General features: G+C 53.1%; 2 protein-coding genes across 5 annotated transcripts; one reads left to right on the forward strand and one right to left on the reverse strand.

Annotated features, from left to right (window-relative positions):
* Positions 1-1746: 1746 nt before the first annotated feature.
* Slc66a1 (solute carrier family 66 member 1) lies at positions 1747-14576 on the reverse strand. Of its 4 annotated transcripts, none has more exons than XM_052177889.1 (9): positions 14489-14576; positions 11868-11990; positions 10804-11032; positions 5980-6109; positions 5317-5404; positions 4792-4934; positions 4540-4632; positions 3658-3843; positions 1747-2206 (listed from the first exon to the last, which is right to left on the reverse strand). In XM_052177889.1, the coding sequence occupies exons 3-9, from the start codon at positions 10965-10967 to the stop codon at positions 2111-2113; spliced, it is 900 nt and encodes a 299-aa protein (XP_052033849.1). In that variant the 5' UTR covers positions 10968-11032; positions 11868-11990; positions 14489-14576; the 3' UTR covers positions 1747-2110. The 4 variants fall into 4 exon arrangements, with proteins under 4 accessions (XP_052033849.1, XP_052033851.1, XP_052033850.1 ...); XM_052177891.1 differs by lacking the exon at positions 14489-14576 and adding an exon at positions 14125-14482; XM_052177890.1 differs by lacking the exon at positions 14489-14576 and adding an exon at positions 14072-14482.
* A 28-nt stretch (positions 14577-14604) lies between these two features.
* LOC127681534 (aflatoxin B1 aldehyde reductase member 2) lies at positions 14605-22335 on the forward strand. The gene is made up of 7 exons (XM_052177887.1): positions 14605-14941; positions 18075-18262; positions 18415-18519; positions 20634-20730; positions 20877-20976; positions 21512-21641; positions 22006-22335. Exons 1-7 carry the CDS (start codon positions 14620-14622, stop codon positions 22165-22167), a joined length of 1104 nt encoding a protein of 367 aa, XP_052033847.1. The 5' UTR covers positions 14605-14619; the 3' UTR covers positions 22168-22335.
* Positions 22336-23052: the final 717 nt, after the last annotated feature.

Raw genomic sequence — 23052 nt, forward strand, 5'->3', positions numbered from 1 at the left:
GCTGACATATACCTGTATGTTGTCCCTGCACTCAGAAGCAGAGACAGGAGGATTGTGGGTTTCAGGCTGGTATGAGCTACAGTAAAAGCTGTCTCAATATAGCCACTTGGAGGCTCATGGCCCAGTCTCCTCCCCCTCCCTCTGAGTGACTTGAGGGAGACTCCCCTGGCAGGCTTGTGGCTGAACCTGGTCTGGAACCACAATGTCCACACACAAGCCTGAGGAAGGACCCGAGGAGCTACATCAGAATGAGCAGCCCACTGCTCCTTGGCCTGCAAAACCCAAGAAGTGTGGGCCAAGAAGACATGGGTGCCGGCTGTGGAGTTTCTGGCCCTCAGCAGCAATGAACAGGGCCATCTTTATAGCAGGGTCGTGTTAGTCAAGCTGGCTGTCCTCCTGAGGAGGTAAGACATGGCTACATCCTTTTGGATGGGGACGGTTTCTTCATCCACGTGTCAGATGCTGGGACAGAAAACCAAAAGTGCAACTCATGCAGGCAGCACGGAGGGTCTGAGGTCGGTGACAGTTTTCATTGTTGTGGGAGAGGGAAACAGGCATCCGGAATTGGCCTAAGTCGCAAGGCTCATGGGGCGGAGACAGACTTGAAATCCTAAAGTCCGTGAACCCCTCACCTAGCAGATATAATAACCAGGCCATGAGCATCTGCAAGTCCCCTACTCTGACCCCTACTGGAGCACAGGAGGGAGCCTCCAGACGAAAGGAGAAATCAAGGTTTGGAGAAGTGTGATCTTCCTGAGACTGTACCTCCTGTCAGACAGGCATTCCTGTGGGCAAAGCACGACTCTCCCACAGGGGGGCATCACTCCTCCTGACAGACCCAGGAGAGCTTTGGTTCAGGCCTGCACTTAGGGTCAGGCCCCAGATCTTCAGGACTTGGAGAGATGCCTCCTGGCCCTAGGAGACTAATATAGAGCCACGCCCCAGGATGGCATGCAACTACACATCCAGCTGCTAAGATCATCTGAAGCCACAGTGGGCTGGGAGCAGGGACCGGGAGCACCACAAGCCGGGCCTGGGTCAGGATCTTCTCTTTAGCTGTGGGCAGAGAAGCTAAGACAGCTCTCAGAGGTGGCTGTCCTCTGCTTGTCTCTGGCAGGTGGCCCCCGACCCGCATCTGACTTTCTGGGCCTACAATAACGTAGTGGGTAAGCTGAGGCTAGCAGGGAAGGGGGCTGGTCCTCTGTCCCCAAAAGGTGAGGTAACAAAGACAGCTGGGAGCAACCTCTGTCCCTTCCCCTCTGCCCTCGTCACCCCTGGGCCCTGTCTCCTGCTGGCCTTACCCTCCGCCTGTGCTTCGGGTCCCCACCTTCTTCAGGAAGGCTCCAGTCTGCCCCTCTTCTCTATTTCAAAGGCAACCTTCGCTGAGTTCCTACAAGACACCTGATCGCCGCCTCTCTTTGGGCTGACCGCCTCACCCTACACAGCCTTGGCAAGGACACTCCCAAGGTCTCATCATCGTGCCAAGCCCCTGGTGCTGCTCAACCAGACCCTACCCTTGGTTATCTGCTTCTTACGGAGCCCCAGGAACAGAGAGCCTACTGATGTCCCCTTTGCTGCAGTGTCCCACACCAGGGTAGGGTCTGTGTACAGAGAGCAGAGAGATACAAGTTAGGATGCCAAGGGCCCAGGAAGGCTGTATATGGTCTCCCTATCAGGCTGGACTTGTCCTGGGTCCCGGCCTAGACCCCAAGCACCATGGGAAAAAGCAGTAGAAACAGGCCCAACTGGAAGGTACCATTTACTAAATTGTGTCCAGACAACGCTGGGTCCCCTGACTATGATGCAGCCAGGAGTACAGTCAGAGTGAGGTAGGTAGACAGGAGGTGACCACACCGTCCTCTGGGGTCTCCGCTATGGGTGCCTCCCCAAGGGAGGCTCCTTGGGCAGCTGTCATATACCTGTGAGGTATGTCCCAGCATAGCACGACGAGCCAGCTCCAGACCTGTCTGCAGGCCAGGCATAGAGGGGAGGCAGGCACGCCCAGAGTTCCGGGCTGCATGCTAGGCCCAGTCCAGCGGTGGCAGCATCTCTGCCCACCCCTCATCCTTCCTGGGATGACTGCTGAGGTTCCCGTCATGCAGGACGCTGGTCAGCTGGGGAGGAGGGGCTCTCGCTCTGAGGCGGTGGCGGCAGCAGCAACAGCAGCAGCGTCATGGCTTCTGTACACCAGGAACTGAATGGAGATCTGAGGACAGCATTAAGGCACAGCAGGCACACTGGCTGGATCTGCTCCTGTCGCTCTCCCTGTTCTGCCTTGCCCTCTCACCGAGTGCCCTCCTTGATGCCCCAGCTCTGCCATCAGGGACCCTGCAATAGGACCCTCTTCTCTCCACAACACGCAGAGGCTGGGCCATGGGGACCCTCTAGACTTTAAGTCTCTGTCTCTTACCACATCCCATGGGGATGCACCAAATGCTGACACAAGGACCATGCTCACTTCCTGCCAAGTGGGAGCCAAATAACGTCCAGCTGAGCCACTTGGCGACACTAACAGGCCACCTGGAGCGGGTGTTCAAACACTGACGCCAGCAGCTGATACCTTGGGCAGGGACGGCGATTGAACCCTGAGGGTCTGACTAGTGGTTCGCCCTTGTCATCAGTGAGGAAGCGGAGGATAGGAGCGAAGTCCACGCAAGCCCGTCTTCTTCACTCAGCTCCTGTTCCCATCTCAGGGGTGCGCGCACTCCAGTTCCTCAGGGCCTTTGCACAGGCTGTGCCGGGACTCTGCCCCCTTGTGCCTGAATAAGTTCACCCCCAGCCCAGGTGCAATGACCTGTTGAGGCCTCTGTTTCCCCCTCAAACCAGAACAGTCCAGTGGTGATTCACTCGGCAGCACTGGGTGCCACTGAAGTTAGGTAACTATCCCAAAACCCAGGCTCATTCTGTCCTTGCTACTGATGGTGCTGGTCCTGGCCGGGTCCATCCACAGTGGATGTAGTGATGGACACAGAGATGGGTGGATGGGTGGGTGTGGGTGAATAAATGGATGGATAAATGGGAAGCTGAATGGGGGGCTGAGTGAATGGACAGGTGAGCAGGAGATTGGATGGGCAGATACACTGGCAAATGGAGGGGTGGGTGGATGGATAGGTGGATGGATGGATGGATGGGTGGATGGATGGATGGGTGGGTGGGTGGATGGGTGGATGGATGGATGGATGGATGGATGAGTGGGTGGGTGGGTGGATGGATGGATGGATGGATGGATGGATGGATGGATGGGTGGGTGGATAGATAGATGGATGGATGGGTGGGTGGATAGATGGATGGATGGGTGGGTGGGTGGATGGGTGGATGGGTGGATGGGTGGATGGGTGGATGGATGGATGGATGGATGAGTGGGTGGATGGATGGATGGATGGATGGGTGGATAGATGGATGGATGGATGGGTGGGTGGATGGATGGGTGGGTGGGTGGGTGGAAGGATGGATGGATAGGTGGATGGTGGACGGGTAAATGAAGGATGTTAAAGGCTGGATTGTAGATGGAAGGACACATGGATGAACAAGTGAATGAGCTAATGGACAGGTGGATGGGTATGTAGATAGAGGGGTGGGCTAGCAGGGATGTGCACACTGAAGCAGAGGCCGCCTTGCCCACCCAACATTGCCAACATCACACGCTTTGAAGGATACAACAGTGTCAAGCAGCAGCACCCCCAGGCTGCCCACGAGCCAGGGCAGGTGGTGCAGCAGGTAGCTGCCCTCGCTCTGGCCCACCTCGGGGTTTTTCAGCAGCACGCTGAGACCGTACAGCGTGTTCCCCAGCATCACCAGCGCGAACAGCGAGTAGGAAATGCCTTGGGTTGACTGCCTTAGGAACTGTGGGGGAGAGGCTGAGTGAGAGACCTCAAAGTGGGCTCCTGTCTACAATCCCAGCATGCACTTGGGAGGCTGAAGCAGGATGAATCCAAGGCCACGCCTAATCTATACAGCCAGTGAAGGGTCAGTCTGGGCTACAGAGTGAACCCCTGTCCCCTAACCCCAGAATCAGAAAGGGCTCTTATCACCTGGTTGGTAACAGTCTCTGTGTGTGTGTGTGTGTGTGCGCGCGTGCACCCTGTATGATACATACTCCTAGCTGGCTTTTCACTGTGTGCCCAATGCCCACTCTGGGCTTGGCACTCTAAACAGCCCTATGCAGGCTCAAGCACTGCTCCCAGGACCATGGCATCCCAGCTGCACGCCCTGCTGGCCCCTGGCCGTGGCCCTCAGACTCCTCCTGCCCAGCACGCCTCCAGCCGGTTCTCATCACTTCCTGTCCACTCTGGTTTCTCAGCTTAGCGACTCCCTCGCACCTGACCTCCAACACTGCTGAGACACAGTTTCATGTGTGAAAGGTGTGTCAAGGAGCCAATCTCCCAGAGGCAGAAAGAGGCGTGGCCAGCTGGGTGACTCTACCCATGTCAACTGCTGCTGTGGTCTAGATCTTCTGAACAAAACTCCTGAACCATACTGCTGCTTAACCTGGCAGCCCTCCTCCATGTGACCCCACCCTCCACCCCCCCAAAAGCTCACATTGGTGCGAATCTGGGGCAGCCTTGAGAGCAGGTACAGCACGCTGGAGGCGGAGCCAATCACAAAACCGATGACCTCCTTCTTTGTGAAGGGCTGAGGGGGTGGAAGGGGGCACTCAATATCTGGTGGGAGTTTTAGGGGGCAGTCTCTCCAAGCAGAAGAGTAGCCCCACAACTTAACATCTATGTGATCATGCCAGGGAAGGAGAGCCGGCCTACCCACGCTACCACCACAGACCCGTCTCCTACCTACCTTATTGCCTGGCTCCACAGACAGGAGCGTCCGCCCCTGGAAGCTTTCCCTGGGGACAGCCACAGGATCAGTGCTGCTCAACAGTGGTGTGATACACACCGTCCCCAAGATGAACAAGAGCACAGAATTGATAGGGGCAGACACTGGATTGAGGCAGGAGAGAAGCCAAGATTAGCTATCTGGATGACAGCAGACAGCCTAGGATGGGAGTCCCAGCCTTGCTTCTCAGTAGCTGTGTGACCTTGGACAAGTGACCTAGCCTCTCTGAGCTCCAGTCCTTCATCTGCAGAATGGGTACACAACAGTACCCTTCCCCTAGGGATGCAGAGGAAAGACAGTCAGGGCAGGGGGGTCAGCACTCAGCCATGGAGTCTGCTGTAACCCGCCGTCATTTCTGGCTCTAAACCAGAGAGAGGAGGGAGCAAGCGGAGTCCCCTCCCTGTGGACTGATGGCTACATGTCTCTATCTCAGCCTGCTTTATCTCAGGTCCCAAGGGCAGCTGACCCAGGTGACCCCGGACTCACGTGGAGAAGGTCGCTTCTTGAACTTGTAATGGAAGTACAATGTCAGCATCATGAGGTCGGCCAGGACGTAATACACAGCTGTGTAGGTCTGAAAGAGAAGCAGACCCCAGGCACTGGCTGCAGCCCCAGGCCATGATGGGACCGCCCCAGCACCCCCACCCCCACTGCACCCCAAGCTCCCGTCACTTCACTTCTTAGATTCCGTTTTTTCACCTGAACAGAGTTTCCTGCTCCTACCTGAGCAGATGGAGGACCAGGTGGACAAAGGGTCCCGAAAAATCCAGCCTGGGCAGCCAACAAAGCATGGCCGGAGTCACTGAGATGGGGTAGCCTCGGCCTTCCTGCCTGACCCCGGTTCTGCTGGCCACGGAATAATGCCTGTGCTCCCCAAGGAAAACCCCATTTGCTACTCTGAGGGCTCCAAACTCAGAAAACTTATCTGGGCCCACAACCCCTCAGAACCACAAGACCCCGTAGTGTGATACGCTTACATGGAATGTGTGAAAACCAAGACTCGGACAGAGATGCCTTGCTTCACGGGATGGTAGCCACGGGGTGCAGGCCAACAGATCTGAAGCTCCAGCCTCTCCTCCCACAGCTATCCCTATTTGTCCTTTTAGGCCCCCACACCCCCACCCCGTACTGTGCCTAGGCCCCACCCACCTGCAGGGGAAGCTGGTCGGCCAGAAAGGAGCCAATGAGGTTGCAGGAATCTCCGCCGATCCAGCCCAGCAGGAACCACAGGGACAGGGCCTGGTCCATGTTGCCTGTCTTGCAGGCTTTGATGTACTGGCTGTGGAAGAGGAGGGGACGCAAACTCAGAGCCTATGGCCTGAGGAAGCCAACAGGACTCAGTATGACTGGAGCCTCGGGAGGCAGGAGATGCCCAGGTATTCACCCTCAGGTTGGAACACAGAACTTCACAGGCTGCATCCTCAGAGCCTTTCTTCCATCTGTGGAGGAATCCTCCTGGCAGGACCCTACCAGCCCAGGGGCACAGCAGCTGTCTCCCACCAGACAGATCCACAGCCTTACTTAGATCCTCCCCACGGCACGCTGGGGTCTTCCAGAGGGGACAAAAGCTGTGTATGGGTTCCTGAGGTACAGGCCTGGCTTTGAGAAGCACCCTGGCTTCTTCTTCTTCTTCTTTTTTTTTTAAAGATTTATTTATTATTATATGTAAGTACACTGTAGTTATCCTCAGATGGACCAAAAGAGGGTGTCAGATCTCTTTACAGATGGCTGTGAGCCACCATGTGGTTGCTGGGACTTGAACACGGGACCTATGGAAGAGCAGTCAGTGCTCTTAACCGCTGAGCCATCTCTCCAGGCCCCCCCCCCCCCCCCCGCTTCTTTTTTAAAATCTGGTTGGGTAGGAGCTGAAAGCCGGGGTGGTGGCAGCTAAGGTGGGCCTGAGGACCGGCCGGGCCCTGTTTTCAGGAGTTACTGATGGTAAGACACAGACACTCTCGGGGCACAGCTGAGGAGGGGGGCGGCCAGATGCCTGGACTTCTGTCTCCCCGGCATTTGGTCCCCAGAGTGTTCCTGAGGCTCCTCACGGGGTGGCTCAGATGCATGAAGCCAAATGTAATGCAAAGTGAGCTGCAGCTGCTAAGGGCCCCGGCTCAGCTTTTTTTGTTTTGTTTTGTTTTTGTTTTTTTTTTTTCAAGACAGGGTTTCTCTGTGTAGCCCTGGCTGTCCTGGAACTCACTCTGTAGACCAGGCTGTCCTCGAACTCAGAAATCCGCCTGCCTCTGCCTCCCAGAGTGCTGGGATTATAGGTGTGCACCACCACCACCCGGCCAGGCTCAGCTTTTTAAAACAATAATTTATTGGGGGTGGGGGGCACACCTGTGGCCCTCAGAGGGACAACTTTGCAGAGTCAGTTCTCTCTCACCACCTGTATGCGATTTCCAGGGACCCAGCTTGGGTTGTCAGGTTTGCATGCCAAGTGCCATTTAGCCTGGCCTCAACTTTTTATTCTAACCATCTGTATACATTCAGATAACAGATGATAAAAATAAAAACTCAGAAAGGGCTGGGATGTAGCAGGGCTGACGGTGTGCCTGCAGAGCATGCCCAGGGTTCAAAACCCAGCATTGCCTAAACCAGGCCTTGCACACACATATGCACATGCCCAGACATACACACACATCGTTTATATGTGTGCATGTATTTGCATATACATTTTTATTTTATTTATTTGTTTATTTATTTATTTACTTACTTACTTATTTTGAGACAGGGTTTCTCTGTGTAGCCCTGGCTGTCCTGGAACTCACTCTGTAGACCAGGCTGGCCTTGAACTCAGAAATCTGCCTGCCTCTGCCTCCCAGAGTGCTGGGATTACAGGCATGCGCCACCACCGCCTGGCTTTATTTTTATTTTTTTTTAAATATTTTTAAATATTTATTTATTATATATAAGTAACTGTAACTGTCTTCAGACACACTAGAAAAGGGCATCAGATCTCATTACAGATGGCCATGAGCCATCATGTGGTTGCTGGGATTTGAACTCAGGACCTCCGAAAGAGCAGTCAGTGCTCTTAACTGCTGAGCCATCTCTCCAGCCCTTATTTTTGTTTTTTTAAAGAAGAAATGTAGAGAAGCCAGAGAAATGGCTCAGTGGTTAACAGCACTGGCTGCTCTTGCAGAAGCCCTGGGTCTACCTACGTGGTAGCTTCCAGCTGCCCACAACTCCAGTCCCAAGAGATCTGCTGCCCTCTGTGGACGCCTCGCACGGATGATGCACAGACACGCATGCAGACTAAACACGCACACATAGAAAACAAATAAAATGAAAATTTAAAAGTTAATTTAGAAAAAGGAAGTTGGGAGGCAGAGGCAGGTGGATTTCTGAGTTCGAGGACAGCCTGGTCTACAGAGTGAGTTCCAGGACAGCCAGGGACAGACAGAGAAACCCTGTCTCAAAAAAAAATAAATAAATAAAAATAAATAAATAAAGAAAAGAAAAGAAAAGAAAGATAAAGGAAGAAACTCAGAGTCAGGTGCAGTGGCACCAGACTTTAACCCCAGCACTAGGGCAGAGGCAGGCAGATCCCTATAAATTTGAGGACAGCCTTGTCTACACAGCGTGTTTCAGGTTGCCGAGGCAAGACAGTGAGACCCCCAACTGTGCTGGCTGGTTTTGGGTCAAATGACACAAGTTGGACTTATTAGAGAAAGGAGCTTTAGGTAAGGAAATGAGTTCCAACTGTAAGACATTTTCTCAATTATTGATCAAGGAGAGAGGGCCTCTTGTGGGTGGTGCCATCCCTGGGCTGGTGTTCTTGGGTTCTATAAGAAAGAAAGCTGAGCAAGCCAGGGGAAGCAAGCCAGTAAGCAGCATCCCTCCATGGCCTCTGCATCAGCTCCTGCTTCCTGACCTGCTTGAGTTCCAGTCCTGACTTCCTTTGGTGATGAACAGCTGTGTGGAAGTGTAAGCTGAATAAACCCTTTCCTCCCCAACTTGCTTCCTGGTCATGACGTTTGTGCAGGAGTAGAAACCCTGACTAAGACACCATCTCAGAAACAAAATAAATGAATTAATGGTAAGTAACTTTTTAAACAAAACTCATGAGACTAGAGAGACATTTCTATAGTTAAGAGCGCTTGTTGCTCGTACAAAAGACCCAGAGTCGATTTGAAGCACGTGGAGGCCCACGATTATCCATAACCAGCATCCTCTATAGGCACCAGGTACCCCTCCACACACGTGGTGCACTTACATACATGCAAGCAAAATAAACAAACATGTAAGATAAACATTTCCTTAAAAGAAATCAAAAAAGACAGAGAGGGGATGGTGGCTACGTGTGTGTGATCCCAGCAACTGAGAGGTAGGGGCCGGAAGGTCAGGAGCTCAGGATTACAAGGTCTCCTGGGATAGCCCAGGTTGGCCTTGAACTTGTGATCCTCCTGCCTCAGCCTCCAAGGAGCTGTAAAGAGTGAGCGGCAGGGTAGGTAGGAAATTGGTATACAGGAAGCACAGTGTTCACATAGAGCTCTGAGGGCAGCCTCTACCTTCCACCTTGCTTGACAGCCGCACATGCCAGGACAGCTGGTCCACACTGGGATTACAGACATACACTGCTGTAGTCATCTTTACACGGGTTCAGGGATTAAACTAAGACCTGCACACTTGTGTAGCAAGCACCTGACACTGAGTGATCTCCCCCAGAGAACAAGCAAATCTTTTTTAAAGACTTATTTTTAGTTTATAAGTGTTCTGCCTGCTTGCATATAATATATGTGTGTCGTGTGTGTGCCTGGTGCAGAGACCAGAGAAGATGTCAGATCTCCAGCTGTTGTCTGGACTTCCGGGCAGTAACTACATAGATGCTGGCAACCAAACCTAGAGCCTCTGCAAAAGCAGTAAATGCCGTTAGCCACTGAGCCATTTCCCCAGGCCAAGAACAATTTTTGTCGTGGTTGTTGATTTTTGGTTTTGGAGACTGGGTTTATTGGTATAGCCCTGGCTGCCCTAGAACTCCATTTATAGACCAGGCTGTCCTTGAACTCAGAGATCTACCTGCCTCTGCCTCCCAAGTACTGGGACCAGCATGCCCAGCCGAAGAACAATTCTACAAACACTGACACCAGCCTTAGATGATAGGGCCCCTGGTGAACTCCTGAGGTCACTTCCGCCTGCCTCACCCTCCCACAATGCCCAGCCAGGCACGACAGTAGCTGTTGCTTCTCTCATACACCTGCTGTTCCTGGCCAGCTGCTTCCTGCCTGCTAGGAGCTCATATTTTCAAGTTCTTCCTGCCTGCAGCCCTGTGTGCCTCTGCTGAGTGGCCAGGTGGTCTCCCTCACACTTCACAGAAGCAGACACCATGCCAGCCTGTACAGAAACTGCGGAAATGAGATCTGGGGCCCAGAGCAGGGCCACAGCCGATAGGTGTCGGAACTGAAAGTGGACACTCTGGCCCCTGTAGCCTCCGCTGCCATCTTCACCACTAGCCAGCCTTTCTTCACTTTACGGGCATGGCCAGAAGGACTCCCAGCCCTCCTAGTCTCCATGCCCATCTCCTGCCAACTGAGCAATGTGGAGCACATGACCTAATGCACACCTCGCTTATGAGACAGGGAAAGGTTCACTGCCATTTCACTGGGTTGTTACAAGCACTAAATGAGGTTAAACGCCCCAGCACTTGGACAAGGGCCAGGAATACAGTGGTGCTCAATATACGGTAGAAAAGGGAATACAGTGGGTGCTCAATATATGGTAGAATAGGTTACTCAACATCATTTAGCATGAGGTCTAGACTCCAGGCAGCCTCCCTTCTTCATAGCAAGCTAGACATCAATGAATATGATCAGGCGGAGAGTGAATCTGGCCTGGGATCTAGACAGGCCAATGACCAGCTAGGCAAACCCTGGACTACCCAAACACGGTGTAGTAGTGAACTGCCACCAACCCCCAAGCCCCGCCCCTTCCGCCCACCACCCACCCACTCCCGCCACACAGCCACATACTCACGGGAAGGTAGATGCAGCGAAGCAGAGAATGGAGACCAAGCCTAGGCCCACGCTGGCCTCATCCCAGCCATCCTGGGCACATTCACCAAACACATCCCAGATCCACCGGACAGAGCCATTGGGGCAGATGGAAAAGTTGCTGGTGCCCAGTGCCCTCCAGACCATGGCTGCAGAGGGAGGGTCCCAGGGGGGAACACAGGCCGCAGGTCAGAGGCTGGCAAAGGTTTGTTCTACACAGAGGGAAAAAGAGTTCTTCAGCCTTGGGAGGTCTAGCCCCATTCACGGCCCTGTGACCAGCAGTTACTGGTCTTGTCTTCTGCACAGTGGGGGATAACCGCAAGCCCTACTTGATATAGATGCTGTGCCAATCAAATGAGTTCATAGGTAGTGTGGGCGGGCCTATACGCCAAGGGCATCTTTTGATGCAACTTGTAAATATTTAGATATATTTGCTTGTTTGTTTGTTTTGGAGGTTAGATCTAGAGCTTTTTGTGTGCTGCACAGGAGGGCAGCAATTGTCCTGTATCTCTGGCTTTATTGTTTTTTTTTAATTTTGTATCTCAAGACAAGGTCTCATGAGTTATCCAAGCTGGCCTTTAAACCTCCAATTCTCATGCGTCAGACATCTGGGTGTTGGGATTACAGGTCCACACCATCAGACCAGGCTTCCGTTCCTTTTCATGACTCTACCCACAAGGTCTCAGAGGCCAGGACTCACTGGAGGGAACGCTGCAGTATGTATCCCTCATGTGGGGATAAGAAGGCAGTTCCTGGGCTGGAGAGATGGTTCAGCGGTTAACAGCACTGACTGCTCTTCTAGAGGTCCTGAGTTCAATTCCCAGCAGCCACATGGTGGCTCACAACCATCTGTAACGGGATCTGATGGCCTTTACTGGTGTATCTGAAGACAGCTATAGAGTACTCATATAAATAAATCTTTAAAAATAAACAAACCCAAAAACCATTAGTTAAAAAAGAAGGCAGTTCCTAAGTATCCAGGATACCTGGATTGGATGCTGGAGCCCACATTCCTCCCAAAGTCTGAAAGACATGGAGGATACCTACCTGAAAGGCAGCCACAGCCCACGCCAGAGTATGGCTAGTTGAAGGAGCAGGAAGAAAGGGGTTCTCTCAGTCCCTTGCCACCCACACAGAGTTCCTGTGCGGTCACTCTGTGTGCGGGACAACCTAGAGAGAGTAGGGAAAACAAGGGTCAACTGGAGCCATCTTCTCCAGACCTGGCTGGGATTCACACACTGTCCCACTTGAGCCTCATGGATCCTCCTGACATATTCTGGAATTCTGGAAGAAGCCGAGACCACACCAGGGAAGTCACTTGCCAGGGCCACCCAGTCAGAAAGCAAGAGAGTCCAGTCACCATGGGAGAGGTTTCACTGAGCCTGCCACGACCCAGGCTTCCCCTTTCGTCACTGGGCTGAGAGGACATTTCCTCATCCAGGCGGGACTCACTCCCCTACTTTAATTCCCACTTACACTCCTCACAAAGCTCTGGCTGGACGACTGCTGAGCTTGCAGCGAGCAGGGTCCTGCTTGGGAGAGGAAGCAAGTCAGCTCCTTTTCTCCAGGAAGCTCAGCCTCTCTGCCCTAATGTGACCAGCTACTAGAGCTGGGGGCAAGGGTGCCTCGGGCCACTGTCTGGCCAGGTCATTGTGGCAGCTCCAGTGTGGGACACAGGATGGCTGGAAGGTTCTTCCCTGGTCTTAGTGGCTGGTGTGGATGATATCAGCACAGCCAATTTGGGGAGCGATTACCTAGCACCCCAATTTGCACACAGTCTAGGTAAAAACCACACCCTAAGAAGTCTTGTTTATTAGCCACACACATCCTATTGGGCTCTCTTCAAAGACTCCTCGATACCAAAGATGGGGCCTAGGATCTCAGAGATGCTAGTTACATGTTCTAACACCGAGCTATATCCCCCTCTATTGTGAAGGATTCTGACTCTCAGGGCTCATGTCCAGAAAGGCTGGCCAGGGAGACCGTCTCCTACCAAGCCCATTTCCCCTCTGACTCCAAGGAAAGCCAGGCAGGCGCTCTCCACCAAAGCAGACGCAGGTTCCATTCTGACACTGGATCAAGTTTAAAATCACAGAGGCAGCCGGGTGGTGGTGGTGCACGCCTGTAATCCCAGCACTCTGGGAGGCAGAGGGAGGCGGATTTCTGAATTCGAAGCCAGCGGATTTCTGAATTCGAAGCCAGCCTGGTAGTTCCAGGACAGCCAGGGCTACAACAGAGAAACCCTGTCTCGGGGAAAAAAAAATCAGAGGCAAGGTCCTAAGGACCCCAAGAATGACCCTCGTAGCCTCATCTCCTGCCCCAGGTCCTCAGAGTTCCTGGCACCTGCACAACCTTTCTCTGCCTCTAGGGAATCCCTCTCTACCACAAAGGCCTGGTTAAGATACCCCCGACCCATTTCTAAACTGCCTTCTCCAAGAGGCCTTGCCGCCACCTCCTCCAATCCCCTGGAACGCACTGCTGGAGAAGATGCAACACTGTCACACTGTCCCTGTTAACCAGTGTTCTTCAAGCAACCCCACCCCCAGCCCCCACCCCCTCTGTATACTTCCCAGTCTCTCGGGCACCCGCTGTACAAAGAAGGCTCGCAAAATGTAAGGGAGGAGGAGAGGGACGCATGACGAAGAGAAAAAAGAAAAAGGAAGAAGAACCAGAAGGAAATGCTAAAAGGTTCTTACCTCCTAAACTCCCTGCAGACCAGGATAAAAACCCAAGCCAAACCTCCACAGCCCACGCTCGGCAAGTGCTCTAACCACTGAGCTACATGCTCCCCAGTACTATGAAGAATTGGCTCTCATGGTTCACATCCCGAAAGGCTGGCTGGGAGACAGTATCTCCTGCCACACCCAGCTCCTCCCCAAACTCCAAGCAAAGCCAGAGAGGTGCTTCCCACCAAAGTACATCCGGCACAGTCAACAGTAATATTCTGTTCTTGATGTAGTCCCCTGGATCACACAGTAGCATGGAGTACACAAGAAGTGAACAAAACCCGAAACTACATACTTCTTTTTTTTTTTTTTTCTTTTCAGGGCGAGTGGGGCTGGGGGCGGTTTGAGACAGGGTTTCTCTGGGTAGCCCCTGGCTGTCTTGAAATTAGCTCTGTAGTCCAGGCTGGCCTCGAATTCAGATATCCGCCTGCCTCTACCTCCCGAGTGCGTCCTCACATTTCTAACCAAGCCTCTTTGGGATCCTGCGCTGAGCTTGGCGAGGATGGAGCACTGGGGGCTCCCTACCTGCAGAGCTGGGGAGAACGCGGCAGGGGAGCGCTATGGCTCCGGGATCCTACCCATTCCAGGCCTCCAAAGCAAGGCTCTAACTCCTTCCGGTGACTCTGCGGGTTCGGAGGGGATAATGACAGGGCAGCAGCTAGGGCAAGCGCCGCGAGGCCCCCGCCCAGAGCAGGGAAAACAAGGCCACCCAGTCCAGGGAAGCCGAGAGGAGAGGCCGGAAGGCAGGGACCGGCAGGTGAGAAGTGGGGCCGTCCGGGATCTCTGGCCAGGTCGGGCTGAGACCCAAGATCCCGCTCCCCAGGAGGGGACCAGCGCCGGGGACCGTGCAGAGCTGGAGGAGGCTGTCGGAAAGACTTGGCTGGGCGCGCCCGGCGTCCCGACCCCCAGCCCGGGCCGGGCGCCAGCCCCCTTCATCCTCACCAGTTCAAGCGCGGCGGTAGCAGGTCTCAGCTTCAGGTTCGCAGCCCGCCGGGGTCAGCTGACCTCTGCGACGCCCCGCCCCCCACGGGGTGGGCGGAGCCTGAAGCTGCGAGCGCGCAGGCGCAGTCTCCATGCTGCGTGCAGCGTCCCGAGCCGTAGGCCGCGCGGCTGTTCGCTGCGCGCGGCGCTCCGGGCCTTCGGTCGCGCGTCCTCTCGCCATGTCCCGGCCTCCGCCACCCCGCGCCGCTTCTGGCGCCCCTCTCCGGCCCGCTACGGTGCTGGGCACCATGGAGATGGGGCGCCGCATGGATGCGAGCGCTAGCGCCGCGACGGTACGCGCCTTCCTGGAGCGTGGCCACAGCGAGCTGGACACGGCTTTCATGTATTCCGACGGCCAGTCCGAGAGCATCCTGGGCGGCCTGGGGCTCGGGCTGGGCAGCGGCGACTGCACAGGTAACTGCTGCACTCGGCCTTCCCCGTCGCCCCCGCTCCGCACCGAGTAGATCTGAGCTGGTGCCCGCACCCGGCGTGCACCGGCCAGGGTCTGCATCCAGGACCTTCGTAAACTCAGGATTCACAGCTCTGTCTTCCCCAAGCTCCCAGAGCTACTGGAGTTCTGAACTAGTGAACCGAACTTTGTCCCGCCTCTCCTTCGAAGCTTCTAGAGTTGCAGCTACGGGGCGGGTGCGAGGAAGCTCCCTTCTCTAATCTCGAGCCTACTGTGGCCCCATCCCTGCCTCCCTACCAACAGTCGCCCATAGCCGTCCCCCTCCCGCCCCCACCAGGTTTTTGGTTCATGCCCTCCCCTCTTGCCCTCACCACCGCTACGCTCCAGGAGCACGCTTATTACTCCGGTCTTTGGTCCGGACTAGACTTTTTTCCATGCAGTTGACAGTACCTGTGGGTCTCAAGGAGACCTGTGGCAGCAATGCTTAAGGGGCACTGCCAGCTGGGGGCGGGGGTGGAAAGGTGGCGCCCTCGGAAGAGGGCGTTTCGGCCTTTGTGCCCACTCTCTGTGCCAGGTCTTACAAACTGTGTAGGCTACCGTGGGAGAAGTGATTTCTCCACGGAGAGTTAAAAGTCTAACGAGGAAGACCGAAGCCGTGATTGCTGAGGAAGTGCAGAAAGGAATAGCTTGTGGAGGTCTCGGGGAGAGCAGTAGGCAAAGCCCACAGAGCACTGGGGATGGATGGACCCTACAGTGTAAGTAGGGTGCACCAGAGGCTGCAGTCTTAGCTGTTGGAAGATGGCGTTTGAGGGATGCAACATACATGTGTGGGGCAGGGTGATCAGCGGGGTGTGTGTCCCGTGGTGGGAGTGGAGGGGGACTGCCCTTCATCTGCTTGAGGCTGTTGGAGTCTCAGGAGGGAGCCTGATACACAAAGAGGCCTGGCTTTTACCTCCTGCGGTTCCTCCTCCCTGTTCCTGCGCTGTGGGCTCCTTAGACTCACTGTGGGGTTGAGCTCACAAGAGTGAGCTTATCTCTCAGGCTGAATGCTGCAGAGTTCGCCTGGGTGACATCACTGATCATGAATGTCTTGGTTTTTTTCTCCCTCCACACCCCCCCCCCCCCCTTCTTTAGTCCCGTTCTGCTTTTTCTTTGGGTCTGAGGACTCATGGGGCCAAAGTCCTCAGGTTACACCTGCGGTAAAAGTTTAGCCGCCGGGGAGGGGGTAAAAGAATGCCGCGGGGGAGGGGGCGGGTGTTGTAGCAGGGAGATGCTGTGGGATCAGAGGGCTCCCCTTGTCCTTGGCCAGAATCCACCCATCCGTCGTCCATCGGTCCAGGTTGTTGGTTCCCTAGCTGCGGAGAAACAGCTGAGCACTGAGGAGCAGCTACAGTACGGTGGGATGTACAGGCCGCTGAGAGTCGGAAAGGGATTTTGGTTAATATTAAGGAACACATTCAGGGGAGGCAGAGGCAGGCTGATTTCTGAGTTCGAAGCCAGCCTGGTCTACAGAGTGAGTTCTAGGACAGCCAGGGCTACACAGAGAAACCCTGTCTCGAAAAACAAACAAAGCAAAAAAGGAACATATTCAGGCCCCTGTTTCCCTTCCCTAATTTTTTTTTTAAGTTTATTTTTCCTGCATATATGCGTTTGCCCACAGAGGCTAGAAGAGGGTACTGGATACCCTGGAACTGTATTACACATGATTGTAAGCCAACATGTGTGGTTCTGGGAACCTCTATATGCTCTGCAAGAACAGTAAGTTCTCTGAACCACTGAGCCATCTCTCCAGCCCCTCTCGCCTAAATTCTTAGCCTTTAAGGGTCTCTCTGCTTTCAGGCTTGGCCCCTTGAGTTCCATTTTCAGTCTTTATTTCTTAATTAATGTATGAGTGTTTTTCTGCATGTACACCCACATGCCAGAAGAGGGCGCCAGATCTCATAGATGGTTGTAAGCCACCATGTGGTTGCTGGGAATTGAACTCAGGACCTCCAGAAGAACAGCCAGTGCTCTGAACTGTGGAACCATCTCTCCAGCCCCTATCTGCATTCTGTGGTGAGAAGGAGCCAATTAATGGGCCCACAGCATCCCAACAATACCTGGGAACATCACGTCCAAGGTCTGAGATGGTGTTTGAGCACCAGGGAGTCTGCACAATCATGTCTCAAGTCCCATATTGCCCTCCCTGAGGTATATATACTTTCACATAAAAATGTAGCCATGTATGGCAACCACCTTTATCTACTGAGACAACTTACTAGCCAACATGTCTTCTTTTAATGTCTTTAGGTACTTTCTCTTAAAAAAAAAATTAAAACTTTCAAAGATGTCCTTTTTTTTTTTTTAATTATATGTGGACAAGTGTCTTCCCTGCATGTGTGGGTGTGTACCGTGTGTGTCTTGTACCCAAAGAGGGTATCGGATCCTCTGGAACTAAAGTGATGATGGATGGTTCTAAACTGCCGTGTGGATACTGGGAACCCAGCCTATACCCTCTGCAGGAACAAGTGCTTTTAGCTGCCAAGCCAACTCTACTGCCCCAAGTTTGTACTCTTAATTAAAAATTACTTTTAAAACTCCCTCAGTTCACAGATAGCATGTAAAAATCAGAAAGATTTTAAAACTCCCTAGAATTTTGAGATTCCTTTATGTATTTTATGCATGGGAGTGCCCTCTGTATGCATGTATCTCTGCAGAAGAGGGAGTCAGATCCCATTACAGATGGTTGTGAGCCACCACGTGGTTGCTGGGAATTGAACTCAGGACTTCTGGGAGAGCAGCCAGGGCTCTGAACTGCTGGGCCATCTCTCCAGCCCTCTACCTGGAATTTTTAAGAGAAAAGAAAGAAATGTAGACCCTAAGAATAGGAGCTAAGTTAAGTAATTTATCCAGAAGCAGTCACATTTGCATGGCCAGTGAATAATTCTAATAAATCCTTTTTTCTTTTTTGTGTTTGTTTGTTTGTGAGGCAGGGTTGGCTTCTCTCTGTAGCCCTGGCTGTCGTGGAATTCACCGTGTAGACAAGGCTGGCCTTGAACTCAGAGATCCACCTGCCTCTGCCTCCTGAATGCTGGAATTAAAATTGTGTGCGACCATGCCCAGCCTTGTAATAAATCTTAATCATAATCTTGCTCCCAGTGAAAATCGCCACCAAGGCCAACCCCTGGGATGGGAAGTCACTGAAGCCCGACAGTGTCCGGTCCCAATTAGAAACATCTCTGAAGCGGCTGCAGTGTCCCCGGGCAGATCTCTTCTACTTACACGCTCCTGACCACGGAACTCCTGTGGAGGAGACGCTTCGTGCCTGCCACCAGCTGCATCAGGAGGTGAGGGAGGGCCCTGAGCCCTCTGGCCTGTGTCTGCTGAGATAGTGAGCTCCCTGGCCACAGACTCCATTCCCAGCTTCCTCACCAGGTCAGTCTTCTCTTCCTGGATCTGTGGGCTGAGCTGAGTTGTAACTGAGTCCTCTCCCCTGCAGGGCAAGTTTGTGGAGCTTGGCTTGTCCAACTATGCCTCCTGGGAGGTGGCTGAGATCTGTACCCTCTGTAAGAAAAATGGCTGGATCATGCCAACTGTGTACCAGGTGAGGGGAACTTGCCATGCTAGGGCCACCCAGGCTTCGGGGTTCAACTGATCACGAGTTTTCTTGAGCTTTGACCCCCTCCTTCTACCCTCATAGCGGCCCCTCCCCTCTTCAAAGCAGGTACCAACCGCCTTGGCTCTCGCCAGCCTGGCTGTGCACCCACCTGCTTACTTGCTGAGGGAGCACACATCCTGACCCCTTCTGCCCACCCATCCTGCACGTCAGCCTAGAACATGCCTCTCCACACCTGAAAGAAGTGCTCAGCTTTGGCCTAGAAGGCTCTTTCCTGGGAATCCCCTCAGATCTCCCCCATCCACAGCCCCTGGGGTCCAGGCTCTGAACCACACCTTCACATATGGATGTTCTGAATTAAGCAGAATGATCAAAAAAAGACGGTCAGACCTAGGTGTGATCAGGCTCTGAGGCAGGAGGAGGGTCAGGCCGAGGTGTAATCAAGCTCTGAGGCATGGGGAGCTTCCATGGCAGAAGCAGGCTTGTTGATTGTTTTGTTATTGTTGTTTTTGTTTTAACTTTATTTATTATTTATATGAGTACACCTTAACTGTCTTCAGACGCACCGGAAGGGAGCATCGGATCCCATTACACATGGTTTGAGCCACCATGTGGTTGCTGGGATTTGAACTCAGGACCTCAGGAAGAGCAGTCAGTGCTCCTAACCACTGAGCCATCTCTCCAGCCCCGCTTATTGATTGTTAACAAAAGGGTTTGGGGGATAGAACACGTTTCTCATACCAAAGCCCCTAATCTAATCTCTATGTTTCCTGAAGAAAAACACCACGCCCCTGCAGTTTTAATCCCTGTTGTGAACTGTTTGCAGTACTCAGTAATGGAAGAGGGTCTAGGATTGCCAGGACCTCTTGCAACTAAGAGGTCATGCACAGGTTGTAAATCACCTTCAGAAAAACAAACTCCACAGATAACAGAAACCAATCACTGCTTTCTATAGTGATTTCTTCACCGTCAGAGGACTCCTAGAAAGCAACTCTTCATTCTGATGTCTACCCTAGTTACATTGAGAAAAAGTTTTTTCATTGTTTACCCTAGGTACGCTGATTCCATAGAATCCCGTCACCTTTGTGTACTGAGCCCACCTGCCCTAGACCGCTCCTTCGCTGAAGTCCCCTACATGCTTTTGTTATGGTGGTTTATTTTGTGGCTCTGTTGGTTGAAACTAAGACCTGACTATGCCAGCAGGTGCTCTCACTAAGTGACACCTCAGCCTGCTGTCTGTATTTTGGATTTTATTATTATACCTCTTGGAAGCAGAGAATTTGCTAAACTTTTAAATAGTTGTAAATTCAGCATCCCATCTGTAGAGGAGGCCTAGAGATAGCTGTGGACTGGTGATCCTGGACAGCACACACACACACACACATATATACCATGTGCCTGACGACACCCTCTCCTCCCTAGAGACTTTAGACAGAACTGAACCTGGGATGGGGTCAGTATAGAGTGTTCAAAGTAGGAGATGCAAAGCCAGGCTTGGTGTCACATACGCGTGATCCAGCACTTGGAAGACTGAGGCAGGAGGCTCACGAAGTTCAAGGCAAGCTTGGGCTACAGAGCAAGACTGTTTCAAAAAACAAAAACCAGGCTTAGCAGGTAAAAATGCATTCAGGTGAGGACCTGAATTCTCACCTGGGAATTCACACATACACACACACAGCCAGTTGCCACTGTGCACCTGGTACCCAGTTCTGTGGAAGGCAAGAGACAGGGTTCGCCCAGCTCCAGACTCAGTGAGAGACCCTGTCTCATGGGAATAAGACAGAAAGCAAGAGAACAGGACGCTCCACATCCTCTCGTGGCCTCTGCACCCATGCACATACATGGCACATATCTACAGACACACAAAAATAAATACAACTTAAAAAGCGGAAGGCCTGAAGGCCCGAGGTACAGGCTCCAAGTCCTGGCTCCTGGGGAAGTTGAGGCAGGAAGATCAATTTAGTCCGATCAATGAGTCCGAGAATTTAACAGCCTGGCCAGTTTACCAAGACCCATCTCTGAAAAAGAAAAGTTTCCAAAATAAATTATTTTTTAAAAAAGGAAGGCTGGATCTCTTCCCTTGATTCATCCACACTTTACAGGGCATGTACAACGCCACCACCCGGCAGGTGGAGAAGGAGCTCTTCCCCTGCCTCAGATACTTCGGACTGAGGTTCTACGCCTATAACCCTTTGGCTGGTAAGCAGCTCTAGGGGTGGGAGGGGGTGTCTGGCCTGACTCTACAGATGCTGTTTCTCGGCTCCCTCCTCTCCAGTTCAGAGCTGGAAAGATCTGACAGCCTCTGGGAGGAGCCTGGGCCAGGTCTGACTGCGGCCTTCCCACAGGGGGCCTGCTGACTGGAAAGTATAAATATGAAGACAAGGATGGGAAACAGCCTGCGGGCCGCTTCTTTGGGAATAACTGGGCTGAGACCTACAGGAACCGGTGACTGGGGCTCTCTGCGCCGGGATGGGTAGGGTGGGAAGTCCCGTTCTCTTACAGGAAGTTCTTACCTATGCTTGGGCTAGAAACCACCTCCCTTTGCCTCCCTTTTCTGTTCCTGATTCCCATAAGACACAGCAAATCCTGGGGTTTCTCATTTCCTTCTTCCTATATAAGGAAATGAGGAAGCCCCACTCCCACCCCCAGACCTTGAGGTCCTGGAAGTTTTTGCTACTCTGAGAAGTAACCTGCCAAGAGGGAAAGGGAAGACCTTGGGTGGAGGCTTTCAGGTTCTGGGGCCAAGTCTGACTTTACGGTAGCTTCTCTATTGCACTGGGAGTGGTAGACGGGAGTCTTCACCTCTAGCAGTGGGCACCCCAGGGGCTTCTGTGCCCTGGAAGCAGAAGCAGCTCCCAGAGGGCACAGCTCCTTCCACCCTATAGAACGGGGTGGGAACGGTGCCATGGCAGGCTCTCTGGCTTCTGCTCCCGGTGTGACTGAAGATTCTCAGCCCGTGCCTTTCTCCCCACTCCCTCAGCTTCTGGAAGGAACACCACTTTGAGGCCATAGCCCTGGTGGAAAAGGCCCTGCAGACCGCCTATGGCACCAGTGCCCCCAGTATGACCTCGGCTGCCCTGCGCTGGATGTACCACCACTCAGAGCTCCAGGTAGCCCAGTGCCCAGAGCTCAGCTGCTGCCCCTTTGGGAGACCCACCCTTGCCATGCAGTGATCTCTAAAACACCTCCTCGAGGCTAGGGAGCCGCTGTGGGAGCTTGCTGCACAGGCGTGAGGCAAGTGTCCTACAGACAGGGTAGGCTTTTACGTACGTCTCCTAGGGAAGAGCTCCTGTAACGAGACAAGAACAGAGTCACGTGTGTTCAGCTGACAAAGACACCTTCCATTCTTCCTGGGTGTCCAGGACAGAAATACACAAAGATCTCAGATCTTACCAGGGGTTAGGCAAGGAGGGGCATGTGACAGGACCCACCAACTAGCAGAGTGTACTGAGCTCTGGCTGTCTTCCCTTGCAGGGCACCCGAGGGGACGCAGTCATCTTGGGCATGTCCAGCCTGGAGCAACTCGAGCAGAACTTGGCTGCCACTGAGGAAGGGCCCCTGGAGCCAGCTGTCGTGGATGCCTTTAACCAGGCCTGGAACCTGGTCGCCCACGAGTGTCCCAACTACTTCAGATAGACTGCTGTGGCTCAAGGTGCCAGGGGCTTTTCTGCCACCTCTTGGAGTCGCACCCTGGCTGTTCCTTGCCCAGTAATGACCTAGTGTGGCCTTTTCTGCTGGTCTCCACCTGTTTCCCATCTGAATAAAGCAGGTGTCTGGCCTGGCTGCAGCCGGGGCTGAACCTCAGACTGTCTCCTCTGCTGCTCAACACCTCCCTCCACCCTGCTGGGGACCCGAGAGAAAGGGTGGAGCCAGGAGCTAGGCTTCAGAGAGCACACTGGAGAGGGTCTCCTCACTGTGTCCTGATGCAGTCTCACCCCTCACTCTTCTACACGTGACAGGATGAGGTGGGCGTGGGGATGCACACCTGCTAATTCCAGCACTCAGGGAGGAGGTTTACTCCACGTGTGAGGTCAACATTGACCTATGTAGTGAGTTTCAGGCCAGCCAGGGATATGTAATGAGATCTCTCAAAAACAAACATAGATTTAAAAGGCACGTGCTTTGAATCTCTCCTTCCGAATCATCTTACTAAATCCTCAGAAGTGGAATAATTTAGATATATAATTAAAGTCGCTGTGAGTATTGTTAATGTTTATCAGGATTCTGTAGACTTGCTTCTGTTCCTTTGCTTTGAAAGAGGTTCTCAGGTAGTCCAAGCTGGCCTCAGACTTGCCATGTAGCTGAGGATGACCTCGAACTTCTGATCTTCTGTGTCCCAGGTATAGGGACAGACTTGTGCCTGGTTTAAGCACTGAGACTCAAACCCAGGATTGCATGCGTGCATGCTGGGTAATCTGACCCAGACTAAAGCTTTTCCTTTTTTATCTTTTTGTTTTGTTTTGTTTTTCGAGACAGGGTTTCTCTGTGTAGCCCTGGCTGTCCTGGAACTCACTCTGTAAA

Source organism: Apodemus sylvaticus, chromosome 3 (genome assembly GCF_947179515.1).
Source record: "Apodemus sylvaticus chromosome 3, mApoSyl1.1, whole genome shotgun sequence".
In the NCBI taxonomy this organism is placed as follows: domain Eukaryota; kingdom Metazoa; phylum Chordata; class Mammalia; order Rodentia; family Muridae; genus Apodemus; species Apodemus sylvaticus.

Bases quoted from the DNA above. Each gene is read 5' to 3' on its own strand.
- Slc66a1 (XM_052177889.1), bottom strand. From the start codon at position 10,967: ATGGTCTGGAGGGCACTGGGCACCAGCAACTTTTCCATCTGCCCCAAT. The intron at 5,405-5,979 runs GTGGGTGGGGCC...CTTCTCTTTCAG, and splicing joins CCGACCAGCTTCCCCTGCAG to ACCTACACAGCTGTGTATTA. The intron at 2,207-3,657 runs GTATCCTTCAAA...TGCTGTCCTCAG, and splicing joins TGCTGCTGCTTGACACTGTT to ATCTCCATTCAGTTCCTGGT.
- LOC127681534 (XM_052177887.1), top strand. From the start codon at position 14,620: ATGCTGCGTGCAGCGTCCCGAGCCGTAGGCCGCGCGGCTGTTCGCTGC. The intron at 14,942-18,074 runs GTAACTGCTGCA...TCTTGCTCCCAG, and splicing joins GGGCAGCGGCGACTGCACAG to TGAAAATCGCCACCAAGGCC. The intron at 18,263-18,414 runs GTGAGGGAGGGC...TCTCCCCTGCAG, and splicing joins GCCACCAGCTGCATCAGGAG to GGCAAGTTTGTGGAGCTTGG.